General features: G+C 36.4%; 1 protein-coding gene across 8 annotated transcripts; it reads left to right on the top strand.

Moving 5' to 3' along the window:
• The first annotated feature begins 478 nt into the window (after positions 1–478).
• Tra2a (transformer 2 alpha homolog) lies at positions 479–20164 on the top strand. Of its 8 annotated transcripts, none has more exons than XM_048786341.1 (9): positions 479–701; positions 10057–10357; positions 10654–10787; positions 12639–12804; positions 14062–14250; positions 16978–17093; positions 18013–18141; positions 19054–19121; positions 19275–20164. In XM_048786341.1, exons 4-9 carry the CDS (start codon positions 12772–12774, stop codon positions 19283–19285), a joined length of 546 nt encoding a protein of 181 aa, XP_048642298.1. In that variant the 5' UTR covers positions 479–701; positions 10057–10357; positions 10654–10787; positions 12639–12771; the 3' UTR covers positions 19286–20164. The 8 variants fall into 8 exon arrangements, with proteins under 8 accessions (XP_048642298.1, XP_015345613.1, XP_015345614.1 ...); XM_015490127.2 differs by having other exon boundaries at positions 10057–10368; XM_015490128.2 differs by lacking the exon at positions 10057–10357 and adding an exon at positions 1221–1310.
• The last annotated feature ends 1174 nt before the right edge of the window (positions 20165–21338 follow it).

Below are 21338 nucleotides of genomic sequence, written 5' to 3'. Positions count from 1 at the left end.
GGGCAAATGATAAAGAAAAGTAGTAGCTGAAAACATCCAAAAATAAAACCTATTAATTAGATACATTATCTACATATATATAAAATTAACAATTCCTAAATATCATTGAATTCCCAGTTCTTTAAATTTTGGTCATTGTCTCAAAGTTGGTTTATTTGAATCAAGATCATATGTACATATTTAATATACATAACATTTTTTTCCATTTTTTTCTATCCTCTTATATCAGTATCCACGTGGACAACATTCAAAGGAACTGAGGTCAATAAAAGCTGATGACTGAAAATCTTCAAAGGGGTGGAGGCGTTAGAGCCAAGGCTGGAGTTTGGAGGTCAGCGCTGGGGAGACGGTTCCAAAGCGCCCAGGCTAGGAACACACACCACCCCATGCATTTTGCCGGCGGGGCAAACACAAAGCCTCGCGGGAGGCGGGGCTCGTGACGTCACGGAGACGCCCGCCCCCTTACGTCGCGCACTGGAGAGGCTAGGTTTCTGGGTGCGCGGGCGCCATTTTGCCGGAGCCTGCGACCGAGTGGGAGTGGAGTGGAGCGGCGGTTGTTGCCGACTCTTTCCTCCTCCCTGCGGTCCAGTCAGCGGGTTGATCAGGCCATTGGCCCTCAAGCCGAGACTTGTCTCTTATTTAGTTCTGGGGAGCGTCTGGCCGACATGAGTGATGTAGAGGAGAACAACTTCGAGGGCAGAGTGAGTACAAAGCCGCGGGAGCCGTCTTCGGCGGCGGCCCGATGCTCGGGGTTTTACCGGGACTAGCGCGGTCGGGACGGGTTGCGGGGAGTCCTGCGGGGCCCGCGGGGAGCAATCTCTGGAGCCATCGCGAGTGATTTCTCACATCCCAAGATGGCTTCTGGGTCCACTCCTTCCCCAAACACTACAATTACCTCCCTCCCCCCTTTTTTGGAGACTGACTGGTACCTGGACTCCTGTCCTATCCCCACCTCCACATTGCACCCTCCCTTCTCCCCGCCCCGAGGCTTGCTTATTTCTTTCTGAGGAGGGTCCCCGTCGCGGTGGGGTGGGAGGCGGCGGCAGGGAGTTCCCCACCCCGGCCGGATAGTGGTAGGTGCTTCCTGCGGTAGCATATCTGGAGACTCCCGAGCATCGTAGAGGGTCTCGGGGTCGAAAGTGCGCGGGGCTGTTGTCCGGGCAGGGAGTAGCTGGCGTGGGACTAGCTGGGGCCTGTGTCTCCTTGGCTCTCTATTGCAGTGAGCGGCCGCGTCTCTGTTGGAACCGGCGGCGTTGCGTCTATAAAGGCGAAAGCCTTGAGGTTGAAGGTGGGACGAGCCTAATGAAGTGGTTAGTCAACTACCGCACCGACCCTTAAGCGTTCTTAAGACGAGAGCTGTGAGGGGAAAACTACGCAAGGAGCCCTTTTCCCTTAATGACCCTTTTTAACTTTGCTTTCACTTCAAAATTAATGTGGAAATGCTATAACGACTTATTTTTTCTAATTCCTTGATGTTGGATTTTTTTTTTCTCTTTATATCTCAGCTTCTAATGCTTTTCTTCCTTTGACCTTTCATCTAAAAATTGACCACTCCTTTGCAGGTTTTTATGGTAAAAAAAAATTAAGAAGGAATCTTCTTTCTTTCTTTAATCTTACATAACGAATTTCTGGCTCAGTATTTTAAAAATAACTAGTCAGTTTATACTGTTCTCTTACTCAAAAGGTTACCTGAAAATTACAGGCCCACTTCACATTTCTCTTCTCACCCCTCCCCCAGGAAGAGAGGGCACAGAAGAAGGTTTTAATTATTTGGGGTCGGATGAATATAAACATCACAAAGAATGCATTATCCTTAACTTAGGATAAGTGCTAGAACGTGTATATCAGTGTTTGAGTTTTATTTCGGAAGTTATTGAAGTAGGGGAAATTGGTGGAAGTGAGTTAGTTGAAATCTGAAAAGAAAACAAAAGCCCAGGCAACACGTTTCTGCTGTTGTGTTGGTATTTATTCTAGTCACTAGGGGAACCATTAAAAAAACACTTGAGGGCTGTGCTGGATAGAATGAATTTGTCCTTTCTGTGGAAGTTTAGTATAGAAACACCTGGAATCAGTCAAATCAAAGCTGATTAAGAGATTTAAAGCAATGGGGTAGAAACAAAGCTACATTTGAGATTAGATTTTTTTTTTAATGAAATTTGGAGCATGGATATAATTGAACCTGCTCATTTTTTAGGGTGATAGATTTAGTGTCTCATAAGAAATGCTTAAGATCATGCAATAAAAATATTGGTAGTAGTTGTGTTTCTTGTTTGAAAATGTTCAGATATGGAAAAAAAATTTATTGTCCATCTTCCTTTCAATTAACTTTAACAAAAAAGTGCTTGTTTTAATTTGGTTTGTGGGATGTGGGCTACTAATGGGACCTTGATTTCTTTAGTTCTTTTTAATATGTCATCTAGTGGAGGAGACTGTTCTACTGTCATGTTACCCACCTATAAAAGTAACATGGGCTGACATTAACATTTATTTAATGGAAAGAGTAGGTTTGCTTTCCCCCCTCCCTTCTTGGTTATTTTTGGTTATAAAAAGTATTTTTGCCCTCCTCAGGGCACAGTGACACATGCATGTAAACCCAGCAACTTAGGAAGCTGAGGCAGGAGGAGTTTCTAGTTCAAAGCCAACTTTAGAAATTTAGCAAGACCCTGTCTCAAAGTAACAAGTGAAAAGAGCTGGGTATGTAGCTCAGTGGTAAAAGTACCCTGGGTTCAATCCCTAGTACCAAAAAAAAAAAGTTTTTTCCACAAGTGTAGTTTAATGTAAATTAAATTAGTAGATTGAATAATTTCCATGTTCACCTGTTACGTCTTTTTGCATTTTGTTTTTTGAGCTTTTTAGGTTGAGGTGATTTATATGTAATTGGTTGAAGAATTAGAAGAATGGGCTGGATGGTGGTACATGCCCCGTGACTTGGGAGGCTAAGACGGGAGGATCCCAAGATCCAGGCCAGCCTTAGCAACTTAGCAAATCCATATCTCAAGTACTACTACTACACATAATAATAGAAGAATGCTAGAAGTTTTTCTGGAGGATTACTCCCCCTCCCCAACAGCAGTTTGGCATTCATAAGTGAATTTGATTTTTTTTTTTTTTTTTAACTATAGTGACCTTTTTCGGCTGACTATAAACCAGCAGTTTAAATTTTATATATAATAAACTGTTGTGTCCTTGTGTTTGCAGCTAAAGATGTCTAAAGGTAACAGCACCCTGGTCTAGAAAATAATTTTTAAGTGAGGAGCCAGGCATGGTGGCACACACCTGTAATCCCAGCAGCTCAGGAAGCTGAGGCAGGAGGTTCTCAAGTTCAAAGCCAGCTTCAGCAAAAGCGAGGTGCTAAGCAACTCAGTAAGACCCTGTCTCTAAATAAAATGCAAAATAGGGCCGGGGTGTGGCTCAATGGTGAACTGCCTCTGAGTTCAATCCTGGTATCAAAAAAAAAAAAAGAAGAAGAAGAAGAATTTTTAAGTGAGGTGTGTAAATAGTTGTCATCCTTTAAAAAAATTTTTTTAAACCATATTAGTAAAAACATTGAAAGGTCAGTTTCACATTTTAGGGTTATCGAGGTGTTTGTGGAGATCATGAGTCAAATTTGAATTAATGTTTTCCTCACTGTAGGAGTTTTTTAGCACTAATAAAGTGCATTTTCATTTAGTTTATCAACATTGTATAGGATACATATTAATTCCATCTCAGTAAAAAGATGTTTAGAATTAAATGGAAACTTTCTAGATATTACGTTCTAGCAAGCATACTGGGGAAGTGGGACCGAAACTAGTATAGCTTACTTTTTTTTGTAGCATTTTAGAATTTACCACCCCAAAAATCTTTAATGCATTTTCTGTGTTTTACTGCTCATGATAATCTTGCAAGGACTGAAGTAGTGTCATCATTTTAGAAATATAAAACTGAGACCCAGGGGCTGGGGTCATAGCTCAGTGGTAGAGCGTTTGCCTCATACTTGTAAGGTACTGGGTTTGATCCTCAGCACCACATAAAAAATAAATAAGTAAAATAAATAAAGATATTGTGTCCATCTTTAAAAAAGAGAGAGAGAGAGAGAGACCCAAAAGACTGCAGTCAGGAATCTGAGATAAGTACTAGTCCACTATTCATATAAACACATTATGCTGTATATATTTTGGTTAACATTTGTGAAGAACACAATATGCTTCAGTGTCTCAGAGCCATTAATGGAGTTTGCCAAAAGCAGTTACTACAGCTTAATTTTCCATTTTAAATTAATGTTTCTTCCATTTTAAAGAATACAGTTAAAGAACTTTAGGGAGGAATTCCATTTTAAGTGATCCAAGGTAAAACTTGTTTAGAGCATCTGCTGCCTTTCTAATTAGGGCTAGCTAGGTGTTCTTGAGGGAAAGTGAACTTGAAGTCTAATTTGAGATGACTGACCATTCAAATCTGGGTAAAAGTAAGTGGTGTCTGATAGAATTAATAAGGAATTCAGAAAAGGAGTCAAGAAATGGGAAAGATTTACTTTGAGATATAAAACTTCCATTAGGTCTTAAGATTAGAGAAATTATTATTGATTATATAGGTATGCTAATGGATATATAGGTATGCTAATGGAGAGATTGTGCTAAGATAGTGAAAAAATAGATTTGAATAAATATGCAATCAAAAAGATTCCTAAAGGAATTTGCTTGTGACATGTAATTTAAGTTAATATTTAAGTGGAAATGTCCTTTGGAGTTGGGTATAAGATTGACATTTAAGCTGTGGTTTAAAGACTCCTAGAGCCCCCCACAGCCACCTTTTCAAAACCCAACTACACTGACATTCTGGTATAGTTAACAACATAGTTGCATGAATTAGTTCCAGAATACCAGCTAGCTATTGGCTCCTGTTCTCCCAGCAACATAGCACTTGACCACGGTACAAGACGACCTAGGCAGCTGTCTACAACTGGAGTGGGAGTGGGAAGAATCCCTTATATCTCATCACATTGACTTGTTGCAAAAGGGTAAAGTTTCCTTCCTTGTAATATGGTAGTATTATTAAACAGTTTTATGTCTTGGGTTTATTTTTATAAAGTTGAGTACCATCAACTAAGGTGCTAACTTGCTCAATATAAGTAAAAGGCAGGATTTTGTAAAGGAGCATTGCAAGAAGTTTAACCCACGGTTCATAACTGTAATTTTTACAGTTATACCGTAGATTGTCTTATTCCTAAATGAGAATAGAGAGCCTTGATATTGAAAGAATATCAAGGGATTTAAATATTTAGGAATGAGTCTTTTAAAAAAAAAAGACAAACTTTGTGGACATAAATGAACCATACTTATTTACCTGTGGTATCCTAAAGTGTGAAACGGCTGAATATCAGCATAGGGTTTTTCTAAAATCTGCCTGACTGAAAACCTTTGATATTGATATTATCAGTGGGTACTCAGGAACCCAATAACTAGCCCTGAGGCCTTTGTAAAACATGTATATTCCCATATTGAGTGAATTAATATTGATTGTTATTTGTTCATATGTTCTAACAGAAGATTTAGCTGGGCAGAAGTGGAAGTAAGACAATGGTAATAGTCAGATGAGGAAGAAAGAAATGCTGTAGAAAAGTTGAGAAAAGAATAATGAAAGGAAATGCAGTTCCTCTTCCCTCCTTTTAAGTTACTAATATATATAGTTGTGTATAATCCTTATTTTGTTGATATTCACCCAAAATATGAGTGACTAGAACTGATGTGAAAGAAAAGTTAGCTTTTCCTTGAAATCAGGGCCCAGTCATCTCACTTATTCAAGATTCATAAATACTCTATGATACCAGAAGATGAGAGCATAAGTAGAGAATATTGTAACAGGTTCTTAGTAGTTTGGGTTTAGTTGCTATTTATTGGCTTTTTTTAATGTAGCGAAATCACTTTAGTCCATAGAAGTTTTTCTCTACCTTTGAAATTGTCACTTATACATTAGCTTTTAAAAATTACAGTTTATTGTGAAAATTTAGGAGATTTTATGAGCTTTATTTAAGATTTGTACAGAATTTTACAGGAAAATTCACAATTGTGGCATGAGTTTTATAAGTGGCAATTACTAAATTATTTGATAAAATATTCCCCAAATTATTCCAAACTTTTGAGAATGTGTAGACATGCAATTTTAGAATATATGTAAGCCTTTGCAGATTGCGGCATCAACCTCAGAATGCAGTAGACAGGTATGATCTTAAAGGGAGGGAAATTATTATTTGAAATTAGATAATATGAGTAATCTGTTTTCTTTTAAAGAGATTGCTCTAATAGGGCTAGGTTTAAGAAGAAACCAGAAGTATTTTATCAGCCTGACAATCTGTAAAAGAAATACCTTATCGTACCCTAGAACTGTTATTTCTGGGGGCTGAAAAAAATAAAATTGAGAAAAATACAAAAGATTTCTTACAAGTCCTGAAGAATGAAGTTGTTAGTATAATATTGTAAGGTATTTGGGTAATTAAAGTGTATTCTGTCTTCTGAGGACACATAATTTAAATTCGTCAATGTATTTCTATGGAAATCTCCAATTTTATAAAGTAGAGGGAAAATATTGTTAGAAAGTTTGTTTTACACCCATAGGCATGCATTTGTGTAAATTTGGCATTATTATCTGGCTAATATTTGCCTGGCCTTAATATTGGAATGAGTTATAGTATGATTTTTTTTTTAGTTTATTTTTAATGAGTATTAAGTGCTAAGCATGTAGATTTTGTTGGAATATTTTTTTTCCCCATTTATAATATACTGGCTGAATTAAGGACTATTTTTTTGCAGTAGGAATTATTCTTATCTGGTGATAATTTGTGCATATAACAAACACCAAAACAAAACCTTTTCAAGTGGGTTGTTTATAGTATGTAAGGTAGACTGGATATCCTATTTAAGATGCTTGTTAAAATTTGTGATATTAAACGAAAAAATGTTGATTGATTCAGTGATTGTTGGATAAGCCAGATTACTGAGGAATTCATTGAATTCCTTGATGAGACGGCTGTAAGAACAGGTTAGTCTAACGAAAGGGGGAAGATATTACCCCTTCCCATCATTTATTTATTTGTTTTTGTTTTGTATTTGCAGCTCTTAAATTTAGCTTCCAATTTCTAAATCATTTTATAATTTTTTTTTTAAGTTGAAATTAGCAAGGCATAATGGCGCACACCTGAAGCCCCAGCAATTTGGGAGGCTAAGATGGAAGAGTCTTTTTAAGCCCACAAGTTTGAGACCAGCCTTGCCAACATAGTGAGACATCATCTTCTCAAAAAAAAAAATGAATAAATATTGAAATTATTTCATTATGAAGACAGGTCAAAGATAGAAAAGGATTATCTAGTTTTTGTCTTCTATGAAGGACTTAACTAAAGCTTGATTACTAATTCAGAGTTTAATGAAAATAGCATTTATTTGGTAATAGTATTTGAAAAATGTTGTATTTAAATGATAAATACTAATATGACCATCTTTCAATAATAATTAATGAGCCATATTTTGGTATACTAAAAGTGTCTAAAGAATTGTTATTTTGAACCTAGCAGTTAATTCTGTAGGTTAAGATTACTGATAGTTGAAGGATATAGGAGTTAGAGCGTGACTATTTCTTAACCTTGGATGAATCCATGAAGAAGCTCATTCAAAGTTAGATTTTGTGGAGCTGAAAGGGTAGACAGCAAAGGAGGTGAGGTATTGGTGACACCCTAAATGATAAACAGCAAAGCTTCTTTTAACATTTGTTGATGTTGGGCTGGAATTGTAGCTCACTGGTAGAGCACTTGCCTAGCATGTGTGAGGCCCTGGGTTTGATTTTCAGCACCATATATGAATAAATTAAATAAAAGTCCATCAACAACTAAAATAATAAAATTGTGTTGATGTCTTTTTAAAAGACATCCTGTCAGGCCAGGCATGGTGACACACACCAATAATCCCAGTTTACTGGGGAGATTGAGGCAGATCAGAAATTCAAGACCACCCTGGGAGACTTAGCAAGATCCTTTCTCAAATTTTAAGAAAGGACTGGTGGTGTAGTTCTTGCATTGGAGCACTTAAGATAACACTGAGTTACCTTGTTCACACTAATTTCTGAGAAATAATTTTCAGCAACTGTTAATTATGTTTATGAGAGGAGACTTGAAAGTCATAATTGCACATATTTGGACCATTATGTTTTTGTCATGTTCTAAAAAAACTTCAAATAAACCTTTGGTTTTAATGTAAGAATTTTTATTTCTGTCATGGCAAAGTTAAAAGTTTAAGTGCCTTTCAGTTTAAAGCCTTCTAATTATACATGTTATGTATTATAAAAGCTGTGGTGATGTTTGTAGATACAATTCCCAGCCACTGCTGTTCAGTGTAGCATAAATGAATATTATGTCAGAGGGTCTGTTTTATAGAAGGAAAAGCCGAAGATATTCTTATCAGTTTAGTTACTGAACCCGCCTGTGAAACTGTAATTACAAGCAAATTAGCCATGCCTTTTTCTATCTTTCTTTGTTTCTTTCTTTTTAAAGCACTGAATATGCTGCTCCAAGCATCTGTCCCGGAATTTAGAGAGTATCTAAAATGTGGTGAGAGACTTACTTTAGGTAGTTAAATGGGAAAGGTTGGTATTGAACAAAAAGTAGTTAATATTAGTTTTGTTTTCATATGGAAAAAAATAGGCCTACCAGCATTATTACAGTTCTGGATAAATAAGTCCTTGGAGGTAAAAGTTTTTAAGAAAGCTTTTTTTAAAAAAGTTGTGTCATAGTCAATATGGTATAAATGAAAATTGGTGTGAAATTGGAATAATTATTTATACATTAATAATCAGGCATAAATGGGCAGAGGAGCCAAATTGTCCATTATGTTTTAGTCATAAAGTGCCTAATGTTTGTCAAATAAGCTTTTAATCATTTATAAATAAATGTATTTGGAAAGTTTTGATTTACACCCAGCTTTTCAGAAACCAGTTCTGCAATAGGAAATATAGTCACCAAAGGATCTATAAGTATACATAAATACATAATACATAAAAGCTGAATTTAAAAAAGGTAGAATCAAGCCAGGCACAGTGGCACAAGCCTGTCATCACAAGCCTGGCTTGGGAGGCTGATTCAGGAGCATCTCGAGTTCAAAGCCAGCCTCAGCAAAAAGCAAGGTGCTAAGCAATTCACTGAGACTTGTCTCTAAATAAAATACAAAACAGGACTGGGGATATGACTCGGTGGTTGAGTGCCCCAAGTTCAATCCCCAGTTACCCCATCCCTACTCCCCCCCCAAGGAAAGGTAGGATCAAAAATGATACAATTTTTGTAACTTATGGTGAATTTTTATATTTCCTGGAGAATATAGCATTTTAAAGTGGCACAGCTGTAAAATGCAAAATATATATTTTAGGAGTTTCAAACCAAAGAGGATAATTAAAATTTTTGTGCTTCCTCTTTCCCCTTAGTTTTTGCCATATATTATCTGTCTTCATAACCAGTCTTTCTGGTTAAATCAAAATAAGCAAAGATAGTAAAACAGAATTGGAAGGTGTTAGTAATTTTGCTGACTTTTTTGATTCCTTTGATCCTTTGGCATGTATGAGTTTAGATAGTTGTGTACGTCTATTTCAGCCTGGGATGCTTTACTTTAACAATATCTCGATTTCTTAGCATGACTTAGTAAAAGCGTATTCTAAGGTCAGTAAGAATCTTCAGGTTTAAAATAGTGGAAACTTAACACGTAGGTGGGGGGAAATTACACTTTATGTTAGATTTATTTGAATTAAGTATTTATATTAAAATTGTTCACATTTTAGGTATTAGAATGAAACATGAAAGGGGAGGAGGGTAAAGAGATGGTTTAAAAAAACATTTAGAGAAATTCAGTAGATTCTCTTTGTTAGAAACTACACTTTTGAACAATTTTAAAGACTATAAAATTGCCTTTTTTTTTTTTTTTTAATAAACTAGTTATTTGCACTTTACCTGCTGGCTTTTCCATTTGGTAGATAACATTCTGAACTCCAGCAGAGTTTTATAATCCCCACGTGCTTAAATATACTAAATGTTCTTTTTCCATTAAGGTTAATGTTCGTGAAGAAATTGAAGAGTTTTTTCCAAGAATGTGGAAGATAAATCAAGATAAAAGAAGGCTAATGAAAAGTATTAAAGATCAGAAAATTAAAATTGAATGGGGGAAAAAATTGAACAGAAGATTGGTCAGATAGAAGCACTTGAATATTTTTTTAAGGCTATTTTGAATTGTTTGAATTGGGGAAGAATACACGAAGTATGAAAAATGAAAAACTCAATGAAGAATGAAGAGAAGTAGAAAGCAAGAGTGAAGTAGAATTAAAAGAATCTGGAAGAATGAATGGGTCCTAGGTTAAGTAAATGTATGGTTTATGTTCCAGTGTCTGTATGATCAAGTTGTAGATGAATTTGCATGATTACTTAGTTAATAGAGAATTGGTGATCTGGTTCAAGTAGGGAATTATTGAGGACAGTTAGCAGTATTAACAATGGGTTATTAATGAGCTGAAATTTTTTTCTGGAGGGTGTTGCCTAACCATTTGTTTTTCAGGAGCAATCAATATAAAAAAAAAATTACGCTACATTAAATGTTAGGTGTTAGGCATCTACGGGACCAGTGCCATTTGTAATACTGTCTTCTTTGTTAGGAGTCTCGCTCTCAGTCAAAATCTCCAACGGGAACTCCTGCTCGTGTAAAATCGGAGAGCAGGTCAGGATCTCGTAGTCCATCAAGGGTTTCCAAACACTCTGAATCCCATTCTCGGTCAAGATCAAAATCCAGGTAAGTGTGTTTAAAATAAAGCCTCAGATGTTTTATGTGTGTTGGGTTTGGTTTGTTTTGGTTTTATGGCAAAGGGATTTTATGAAATTCTTCCTTATGGCTGCATTTTGAACAGAAATTTCACCAAAGGCTCATAAAATAGTTTTTCTCAGACTCTAGAATTTAGAAATTAATATTTTCTAGATAAATTAAGAGTCTCTGCACAATTAATCTATTGGATAATAGCTATTAAAACAAATACATTGATTGACTTAAATGAACTTGAGAATCAGTGTATGGTTGTATGCCAATATTTGGTGCAGCAAAAATGACAATTTTGAAGTTGTGTGAAGTGGTACACACCTATAATCCAGTAACTCCTTAGGTTGAGGCAGAAGGATCACAAGTTAGAAGCCAGCCTTAACAATTTAGTGAGGCCCTGTTTCAAATAAATAAAAACGACTCAGTGGAAAGCATTTCTGGGTTCAATCCTTCTTTTAAGAGAGTTTTATTCCACATACATATTTTATCTAAAGATTATGTATGACTCCTATGTTCAGGTTGAAACGCTGGTCCATTGTAATTGGAGGGGGGACAACTCTAGATAATCAGAGACCCACCACTGACAACAAAAACTCTTTAACAGACTACTGCAAAGTTCATGGTTTCACATGGCCCAGGTCAATTAGGCTGGAATTTTTTAAAAGCCTGGACAGTTGTTTGCTAAGTCATTTTTATTTCTGGAGTAAAGACATAGTTGTCTTTTAAAAGAGTCTGCTTGCAAAGGGGCATAATATAAAAGAATCATTTAAAAGGCTGCACTTTGGCAGGTGGGGTTGTGCATGTGGCCCAGTGGTAGAGCACTTGCCTAGCATGTGTAAGGCACTGGGTTTGATTCTCAGCATCACATATAAATAAATGAATAAAATAAAGGTCTATTAATGTCTTTAAAAAAAGAAAAAGCTGCACTTTTCTTGAGGTCCACAGCTGTGGTGTTTCCTCAGAAGTTTTATGCTTCTTAGTAGATTGTATTCTTTTGGTATTCTCTAAACACATCTCCATGTCTTTTGGTGGTGGTGGTATAAGACACTGAACCCAGGGGCACTTGAGATAGGGTCTTGTTAAAGTTGCTGAGGCTGGCCTTCAACTTGGGGTCCTTCAGCCTCAGCCCCCAGTTATCTACATAGGCAAATTCTATTAAGTCTTTCAGCTTTATTGCTTGCTTTTTTAGTTCTGTAAAAATCTTCCCTCATTTATTCCCTTCCTCCTTATGCTATGTTGGGGATTGAACTGACGGCCTCGTACATGCTAGGCAAGACCTTTACCACTGAGTTACATCCCTAACTTTTTTCAAAATTTCTATTTTGAGACAGGTTCTTGCTAAGTTGCTCCAGTTGACCTTAAACTTGTGATCTTTCTGCCTCAGCCTCCCAAACAGCTGGGATTACAAGCATGTACCACCATACCCAGCCTGTCCTTTTGCCATTTTTAATTTTCTGGCCCTTAGCATTTATAACATTTATGAAATATGTTATAGAAGCTATTTTGTAGACTGAAACCACAGCTGGAAAGAAGGTACAGTTTTAACATGGTTGTAAGGTAAGGTGAAAGGGGTGAATCTAGAAGGGATAGACCAAAAGAAGGGAGGAGGTTGTGGTGATTTAAGAAAACAAGAATACCTTTTTCTTGGAGAGGACACAGGAGTAGAGGGACTAAGGGTGTAGCTCAGTGGTAGAACACTTGTTTGATTCCCTATGCCCCTTTCAAAAAGACAAAAGAGCTGAGAACAGGCATGGATATTTGTACACATCCTTGGAAAAAAGTGTTGGCCATTTGTTCCAGTATTTTTACCTACATTTGTTTCTCTCAAAGGTCAAGGTCAAGAAGGCATTCTCATAGACGTTATACTCGATCCAGATCCCACTCTCACTCTCATAGGAGAAGATCTCGAAGTAGGTCGTATACGCCAGAATACCGACGGCGAAGGAGCCGAAGTCACTCTCCAATGTCTAACCGGAGAAGACATACAGGCAGCAGGGTATGTAGGTATAAAAGTTAATGAAAACTTATTTTTCTCTTTCTTGAGTGTAATCATGGCATAATGTCTTCCTTTTATGAGAGATAGGAATTGTTTTAGAAATTGGTACTCCAGAAACATTCTTAACAAATTTAACTTTGGAAATAAAAGGAATACCTTTTATGTTATGGATATGCTAATAAAAGAAATGACACCATCATAACAAGCCTACATTTCATGATAGCTTCTATAATGGGGGTATAGTATCTTGATTTTTTTTTAATTTTGTTTTAATTAGTTACACATGACAGTACAGTGATCTTGACATACATTTGAATCAGATGGGGTATAATTTCTCATTCTTCTGAGTGTACAGGTTGCAGAATCACATTGGTCATACAGTCACGTATATACATACAGCAATAATAATGTCTATTTTATTCTGTTTTTTTAGTTATTTTTAAAAAGATAAAATTTGGGGATAAATGAGCTCTAAGAATTAAAAATGAAAAGCATAAACGGTGAGATAATTAATGCAGAGTTTTACCATAATAGGGAGAAACCAAGAAAATATCAAAAGTTATGCAGTAGTAACAACCAACACTTTTATTTTCTTGTTAGGAAATGAGTAAATCTTGGATGTGTGATATTGAGGTGTTTTTGGTTTTGTTTGCTAGTTGACCAAACTCAGGTTTCAGTCAGTCTACACAGAATATGTCAGTATTTAATGATTAGAAATTTGTACTTTTAATTTTAAAATGTGGCTCATGGAAACATTGAAAGTAGTATATCCTTGCTACATAAAGAAAATGGGGACTGGGGCTGTAGCTCAGTGGCAGAGCGCTTGTCCAGCATGCATCAGGCACTATGTTCTATCTTCAGTACCACATAAAAATAAACAAACAAAATAAAGGCATTCTGTCCATCTACAATTCCAAAAAAAGAAAAGAAAGAAAGAAATGGAGACTTCTAAATTAGTAATTCCAAGTCAGATTAAATACTAATCCATCAGGGATATACAGGACAAATTCTTGGGATATGTTCTGAAAATTACTGGGCTAAAAGTAGAATTGTTTTTATTCAGGCTATGACTAGAAAGTATATTCCATAGAAAATCTAAATGCTCTGTGAACTATAAAATGTGGTTCATCTGCTTTAGTTCCATAAAATTTTATTTCCAAATAACTAGAAACAATATATTCTATGTGAGGTAGGTGGGATGTTTGAAACAAAATATTTTTATTTTAATTAAAGCTTAATAACGTCTTTATCCAATAGGCGAATCCAGATCCCAACACTTGTCTTGGAGTTTTTGGCCTCAGTTTATACACAACAGAGCGAGATCTTCGTGAAGTATTTTCTAGATATGGACCATTGAGTGGTGTCAATGTGGTTTACGACCAGCGGACTGGACGATCACGGGGATTTGCTTTTGTGTATTTTGAGAGAATAGATGACTCAAAGGAGGTAAACTTGATTTTTTAAATTTTCATTTTGAGAAAATTTTATTATTCATGAGCATAGTATTGATTTACTATTAAAAGTTAACTAATTCCCATTTCTGTAAACATTGTTTCTTCTCATACTCTAATTCAAACTCACCCTTTTAGTGTTACAATTAGAATAGCCAAAGTTTGACTTTTCCGCTTTTTCTGGTGTAGAGATAGATATATATATACACACACACACACTAATATATATATATATAATTTCCTGATTGAAATCTGGCTTTGTAAACTGGGATGTATATTTTAAGTTAATGGAAAATGTAAAGTGTGTGTTTTTTTTTGTTTTTAATAAACCACATTGAACAGATGATTAAATTGAGTGACATTTAAACTTATGTCTGAGCTAGGCGTGATGGTGCACACCTGTAATCCCAGTGTCTCAGAGGCTGAGGTAGGAGGTTCACAAGTTCCAGGCCAGCCTCAGCAACTTAGTGAGGTGAGACCACAAGAAATGATCCTTGTAATAAAAGCGGTAATAAGAACAGGTATATCTTTCAAAAATAATAGATGATATTGTCATCTAGTGCCTGTAATCCTGGCTACTTAGGAAGCTGAAGTATAGGATCAGTTGAGACCAGGAGTTTAAGATCAGCCTAAGTAACATATCAAGACCCTGTCTCAAAAAAAAAAAAAAAAATCTATAATGCCAGAAATTGCGCCCTATAACATAGGATCAGGAGGCCCAAAATGTTAAGAGTGCCAGGGTAGATGGGCTGGGGATGTGGCTCAAGCGGTAGCGCTCTCGCCTGGTATGCGTGCGGCCTGGGTTCGATCCTCAGCACCACATACAAACAAAGATGTGTGTCCTCCAAAAACTAAAAAATAAATATTAAAAATTCTCTCTCTCTCTCTCTCTCACTCTCTTAAAAAAAAAAAAAAAAAAAGAGTGCCAGGGTAGAGAAACCTTTGATAATTTTAACTTAAGGTAATACTTTAGTTCTCGAATATCTTAATTTGTCATTGTGCAGACTTTTTTGTTGTTATGTATTTGTGATTTGTTTTCCTACTCTCAAACAATAGAGGTATAAATTTAGAAATATTAAGATATGGGGCCTAAAATACAAAGTGCAAAACAAAAACAAATTTTTTCCTGTGATAATTTTTTGTCTTAGCTTTTTTTTTTCTCCCTTTGGTTTATTTCTGGGTAAAATTAGAATGGCAATGTTACTTAGGTTCCAAAAACTTATTTCAAATATTTTCATTTGCTTAAGTGTTTAAAATATCATTGTAATTATTATCTTGGTGCTTAGGGCAAAGTGATGGGAATGTGAGCTCAGATACCAATGACTTTAGGAGCACTTTTTGGCAGGTTGATTTTCTTTATATTTGAAGTTCACTAGGTGGCAGTGTGTTGTAAGTCATGGCTTGGCTAATTAAAGATTGCTAGCTAAACTGCATTTTCTATTTTGAGTTGACCAGACTGAAACCAATTACTTCCAACCTCAGTTATACAGACTTCCCCTAGGTTGTGTGGTTTCTACTGTATGGCTGTGGCTGTCTCTACTTCTTCTGCACAGGCCTTCTGAAATGGCTTAGCTGAAATATGTATGCACAACAAAAACCAATGCTGTTGATAAACTCTTCACCCTTATTTGAAAGAAGAGCTTGGAAATTTCAGTTTTTGGAATTTAAAATAGAAAATGTTACATTTATTACAGTTTTGTTGTTTCAGAAAATTATTTATTTATTAAGATATAAATAATTGTTTTCTTAAGGTGGAGGGTTTTTTAGCCAAAACGACACTTTCAAAGTTGTTCTTTTGAAAGATGAAACCAAAAGAGATATTACTTTATTTGTTTATTTAGTGCCAGGGATTGAACTCAGGGGCACTCGGCCACTGAGCCACATCCCCAGCCCTATTTTGTATTTTATTTCATTGCTTAGCACCTCACTTTTTGCTGAAGCTGGCTTTTATAAGTAGGAAGAATAGCTCTTTGAATCTTAAAGTAAAATATTTGTGAATTACATTAAAATCGTGTATCTTTATTGGTTTCTTCTCAGCAAGAGACTGAAAAGGTAGTACCATAAATGTGTGTGCTTCTATACCTTTAAATCTTCTTTATCAGCATATTGGACTGCAAACTGAAGAACAAGAAAAAAGGAAGTCAGGTGTGGTGGCACACCCCCTATAATCCCAGCGACTTTTGAGGCTGAGGCAGGAGGATCAGAAGTTCATGCCAAGCCAACCTCAGCAACTTAGTGAGACCATCAAAATGAAAAACAAAATGGACTAGGGAGGTAGCTCAGTGGTTAAGCACCCCTGAATTCATTCCCCAGTTCAAAAAAAAAAAGGGAGTAAAATCAGGTTACAGAGAAAATGTAGTTAAAACTTGGCCAACATTCTTAGTATTTTGAAGTCAGTCTTTATAAATAAATGTCTGAGGACTGAGGAAGTATGAAATGCAGCCTACCTGGGCAAGCTACAGAAAGTTTAGATTGAAAAGATGAACATGGAGTGGGAACTCAGACACAGACATTTGAGGGGAAGGTGTATTAACTTCTCTTTTGAGTAAATTTAAATATTTTCTGGACAGTTTTGAGGTCTAGAAATGTCAGAATCCCCTGCACTGCTGTGTTGTTTTCAAATTAGATGAGTTTATTTGGATTTCAGATAATTTTGCACTTAAATTTTTAAGTAATTATTACTTCAAGGCCAGTGACTTTCTGTGCTTGTTCTCCTTTACAGGCTATGGAAAGGGCAAATGGAATGGAGTTGGATGGTAGAAGAATTCGTGTGGATTATTCTATCACTAAGAGAGCGCACACACCTACACCTGGCATCTACATGGGCAGACCAACTCAGTAAGATCTCACATTGCCTAGAGCTGAGACTGGGGCTTAGTGGTAGAGCATTTGCCTAGCATGAGACCCTGGGTTCAATCCCTAGTGCAGCAAGGGAAAAAAAATTGTTTTTCATAAACTAAACTGTAAGAGCCAGAAATCTATGAGAAATGTGTGCAATCTTTGATTAATGAGGAAATATTTTTCCTGTCATTTAATTTACATACATTCTCAGAATTCTTTTAATATATTTTTAATATTTATAGTTTATTAAAATATTAATAAATATACAAATAAGCAAAATATGATGTTTATAAGCTATTGAAAATATAATTCTGGCTTTTCTCCTGGTCTTGTTCAAGAAGAACTTGTGTGTGTGTGTGTGTGTGTGTGTGTGTGTGTGTGTGTGTGTGTGTGTGTTTGTAGATTGACATAATTATCTTTATTTATTTTTTTATGTGGTGCTGAGGTTCCAGCCCTTTACCATTGAGCTACAACCCCAGCCCCAATAAGAAAATGTTTAAGTATTAGAAAAATATTACATGTCTCTCTGTTCCTATGTGATCTGGGAAGCCTCTCTATATAAGGTTTATTTATTGATATTACTGTTTATTTAGGAAGAAAATATGGTAAAATCATAAATGATATGTAATTTATGTTTTGTAGATACGTGATGTTTATGTTACGGTGCATTGCATAGATTGAATTCAGTAGTAAATGGGCCAGGTGCAGTGTGCACACCTGTAAGCCCATTGGCTCAAGAGGCTAAGGCAGGAGGATTGCAAGTTCAAAGCCAGCCTCAGCAAAAGCAAAGCACTAAGCAACTCAGTGAGACCCTGTTGCTAAATAAAATACAAAATAGGGCTTGGGGTGTGGCTTAGTGGTCAAATGCTTATATTTCTTTTCTCCCCCCCCCCCTTTGGTACTGGGGATTGAANAGTAGTGGTGGTGGTGGCGGTGGCGGAGGTGGAGGTGGAGGTGGAGGTGGTGGCAGGCGTCGAGATTCTTACTATGATAGAGGATATGATCGTGGGTATGACAGATATGAAGACTATGATTACCGGTACAGGTAACGTTTTAACTTTGAAATTTTTGTTCTAAGTTAGATGGCATCTCTATTATTTGGCACTTATGTGTTTGATCTGTATGAATAAAAAGTGAATGTTTGAGCTTGACTTAGCATTGGCTCCAGCTGCTTGGGAGGCTGAGATGGGAAGATCACTTGAAATCAGGGAATCAAGGCGAGACTGGGCAGCATAGTAAGACCTTGTCTTTAAAAAGAAAAACCAAGCTAGATGCAGTGGCATACACCCACAATCTCAGCAATTTGATGAGATTCTGTCTCAAAGTAAAAAAGAACTAGGGAGTGTAATTCAGTAGTAAAGCACCCCTGGCTTTTCTCCTGGCCCTGTTCAAGAAGAATTTTTTTTTTTAATCCCTGGGTTTAAAAAAAAAAAAAAAAGCCATGCATAGTTGGCACACTCCTACTCCCAAGAGTCTGAAGCAGGAAGAGGATCACAAGTTTAAGGCCAGCCTCTGCAACTTAGCAAGTCACTTATCTCAAAATAAAAAGGACTGGGGATGTAGTTTTGTGGTAGAGAACCCATAGATTCAGTCCCCAACGCCACAAAAAAATATAAACAAAAAACTCAGTGGCCCAGGAGGCTGAGACAGGAGGATTGTGAGTTCAAAGCCAGCCTCAGCAAAAAGTGAGGTACTAAACACAGACCCTGTCTGTAAAAACAATACAAAAAAATAGGGCTGGGGATGTGGCTCAGTGGCCAGGTGCCCCTGAGTTCAATTCCTGGTACTACCCCCACCCCACCCAAAAAAAAGAAGTGTAAATCATATTATTTTGAGACAGGGCCTGGTTAATGGCTAGGGCTCACTATTTTGAGTGGTGGGGAATTTTTTTAAAAATTATCATCTGCCTTGGTAGAGTGTGTGTGTGGTATACTAAGTGATCTTTTATTTCTTACAGAAGAAGGTCGCCTTCTCCTTACTATAGTCGATACAGATCACGATCAAGATCCCGCTCCTACAGCCCAAGTATGTGAACTTTGCTTTTGTAGCATTAAAACCTCATTTCTAATTAATGGCTTATTATACAATATTAGGATTTATGTGGTAGCTGTTAATAGTTGGGAAAACATTAGGTAATTCGAACTATAATTGTTAACATTTTTGTTCTTTCTCTTTCAGGACGCTATTGATAATGGAATGGTTGCAGTTGAGGACTTTTTTTTCCCCCCTTTCTCCTTCCCCTCTCTTTTTATTCTGGAGTTTCCCAAGCTTCTGATTCTTCCTACTCCTTAAAAAAAAAAAAAAAAAAAAATCCTTGATTTATTTAGCTTCTACACTTTTTCAGTTGCATTGCTGTTTTCCACCCCTTTTATTATACTCTTAAAGGATGTAATTGTTGTCATTTTGAGTAGTTAAACACCTTGAGTAAAAAAAAGGAACCCAGTGTTAAGTTTTTGTATCATTTTTCTTTGCCTTTACAGAGGATTAACTCCTAGCTAATTATATGAGGAAAGAAATGATCTTTTTAAAGCTTTCATGTCAGATATTGTATTAGACACTGTATTAGAGATCTGCATTTATGAGGACTCCTTTTTTAACTTTTTTTGGGGGGGAAGATAGTAACATATGAAGTAGTTCAGTCATGTCACATTTGTCTGAGGTGGCATAGAACAAATAGTTGAGTGTAAAAAGTTTGAAGCTATAGAAGAAAACACTTGGACATTTCTTTTGAAGAATGTAATTTTTGAACCCTAAAAATTAAGTCACTTTTTTAGAGATTACAAGCTTGTGGATTCCTACAAAACATGTTGTATTTGAAATACATCTGTTAAATTTTACAAACTTAAAGTGTGATTATTTTTGTGTGTGTGTTAAACTCATTGAGTTAGGTATATCCTTAATAAGTGAAAGACAACCCTTTATTTATTATTTAGAGCTATTTATAGTTTGCTGTTAGAAATTTTGGTATTAGGACATTGGTTAAGCAGGCTCTTATAGGATAGAGTCCTTAGAAGATACATGTGGGAGAAAAGTAGTTTTCTTTCAAATAAAAGTTACTTCTTGGAAAACGGGATTGTCTCTTTATTTTGATACAGTGGAAAAATAAAACTGGATTGATATGGAACCAGTTCTTCCTTTTCTCTGCGTTCCCCTAATATGTATCCATACATAAAATTTTGCCCATTCTGAGTTAATTTCCTGAACACTCAAATGTGCAACACTTGTCTACTCTCTGATATTTTAAAACTCTTGTTTGTTCATTTTTTCTTTTGGTGAACCAGGTAGCAAATACTGAGTATTCAGTGTCAATATCTTGCTGTAGGAAAGATAAATAGGTAGTTCATGTCTGTTAAGGTTTTTGTTTGTTTGTTAGTTTGTTTTGCCAGTAAAGGATATCCTAATAGGTTTTAGTTAAATGAGGTTGTTAAAGACTGGGAGAGTCATTGCCTTAAAGAGAACATGAATTTGGTAGAATGCCTATTACCAAAAAGAAGACCCAGCCGTGGTGGTGCACTCCTGTAATCCCAGCAACTCAGGAGGCTGAGGCAGAAGGATCGCAAGTTAAAAGCCAACCATAGCAACTTAGCCAGACCCTGTCTCAATAAAAAGGGCTGGGGATGTGGCTCAGTGGTAAGGAGCCCCTGGATTCTGTCCCCAATACCCAAAAATAAGAAACCGTTGACGACAGAAATACTTGAAAGACTTATGTAGAATATTAGCAACAGTGAAAACAGCCTCATGAAGAGAGTAAAGACTGGTATATGTTAAAATTACATGTTATGGAAAATAAAGGAATGGGATACAAGTATTTTTCACAGGGGAAATTCTATCATTGACCTAGATCACCAGCCTCTTGTTTTTCTTCCACGTTTATCTTTTAAATTTTGAGATGGTCTCCCCAGGTTGGCTTTGGATTTAGAATCCTCCCCTCTACTGAGTTAGGGATGCAAGTTTAAGTGTAGATTTAGGCTGGCATGGTAGGGTGCACCTGTAATCTGGTGGCTTAAAAGGCTGAGGCAGGAGGATAAGTGTGAGGATCAAGAGTCCAAAGCCAGCCTTAGCAACTTAGCAAGGCCCTAAACCAACTCAGTGAGACCCTATCTCTAAATAAAATATAAAGAGAGCTGGGGATGTGGCTCAGTGGTTAAGAGTCCCTGGGTTCACCCTGGTACTAAAAAAAAAAAAAAGTTTTAAATGGCTTCTCCAAGGGGATGGGGTTGTGGTTCAGTGATAGAACACTTG

Source organism: Marmota marmota, unplaced genomic scaffold (genome assembly GCF_001458135.2).
Source record: "Marmota marmota marmota unplaced genomic scaffold, marMar, whole genome shotgun sequence".
Lineage (NCBI taxonomy): Eukaryota > Metazoa > Chordata > Mammalia > Rodentia > Sciuridae > Marmota > Marmota marmota.
The sequence above is the reverse complement of the archived record's forward strand: the minus strand, read 5'-3'. Positions and strand labels throughout refer to the sequence as shown.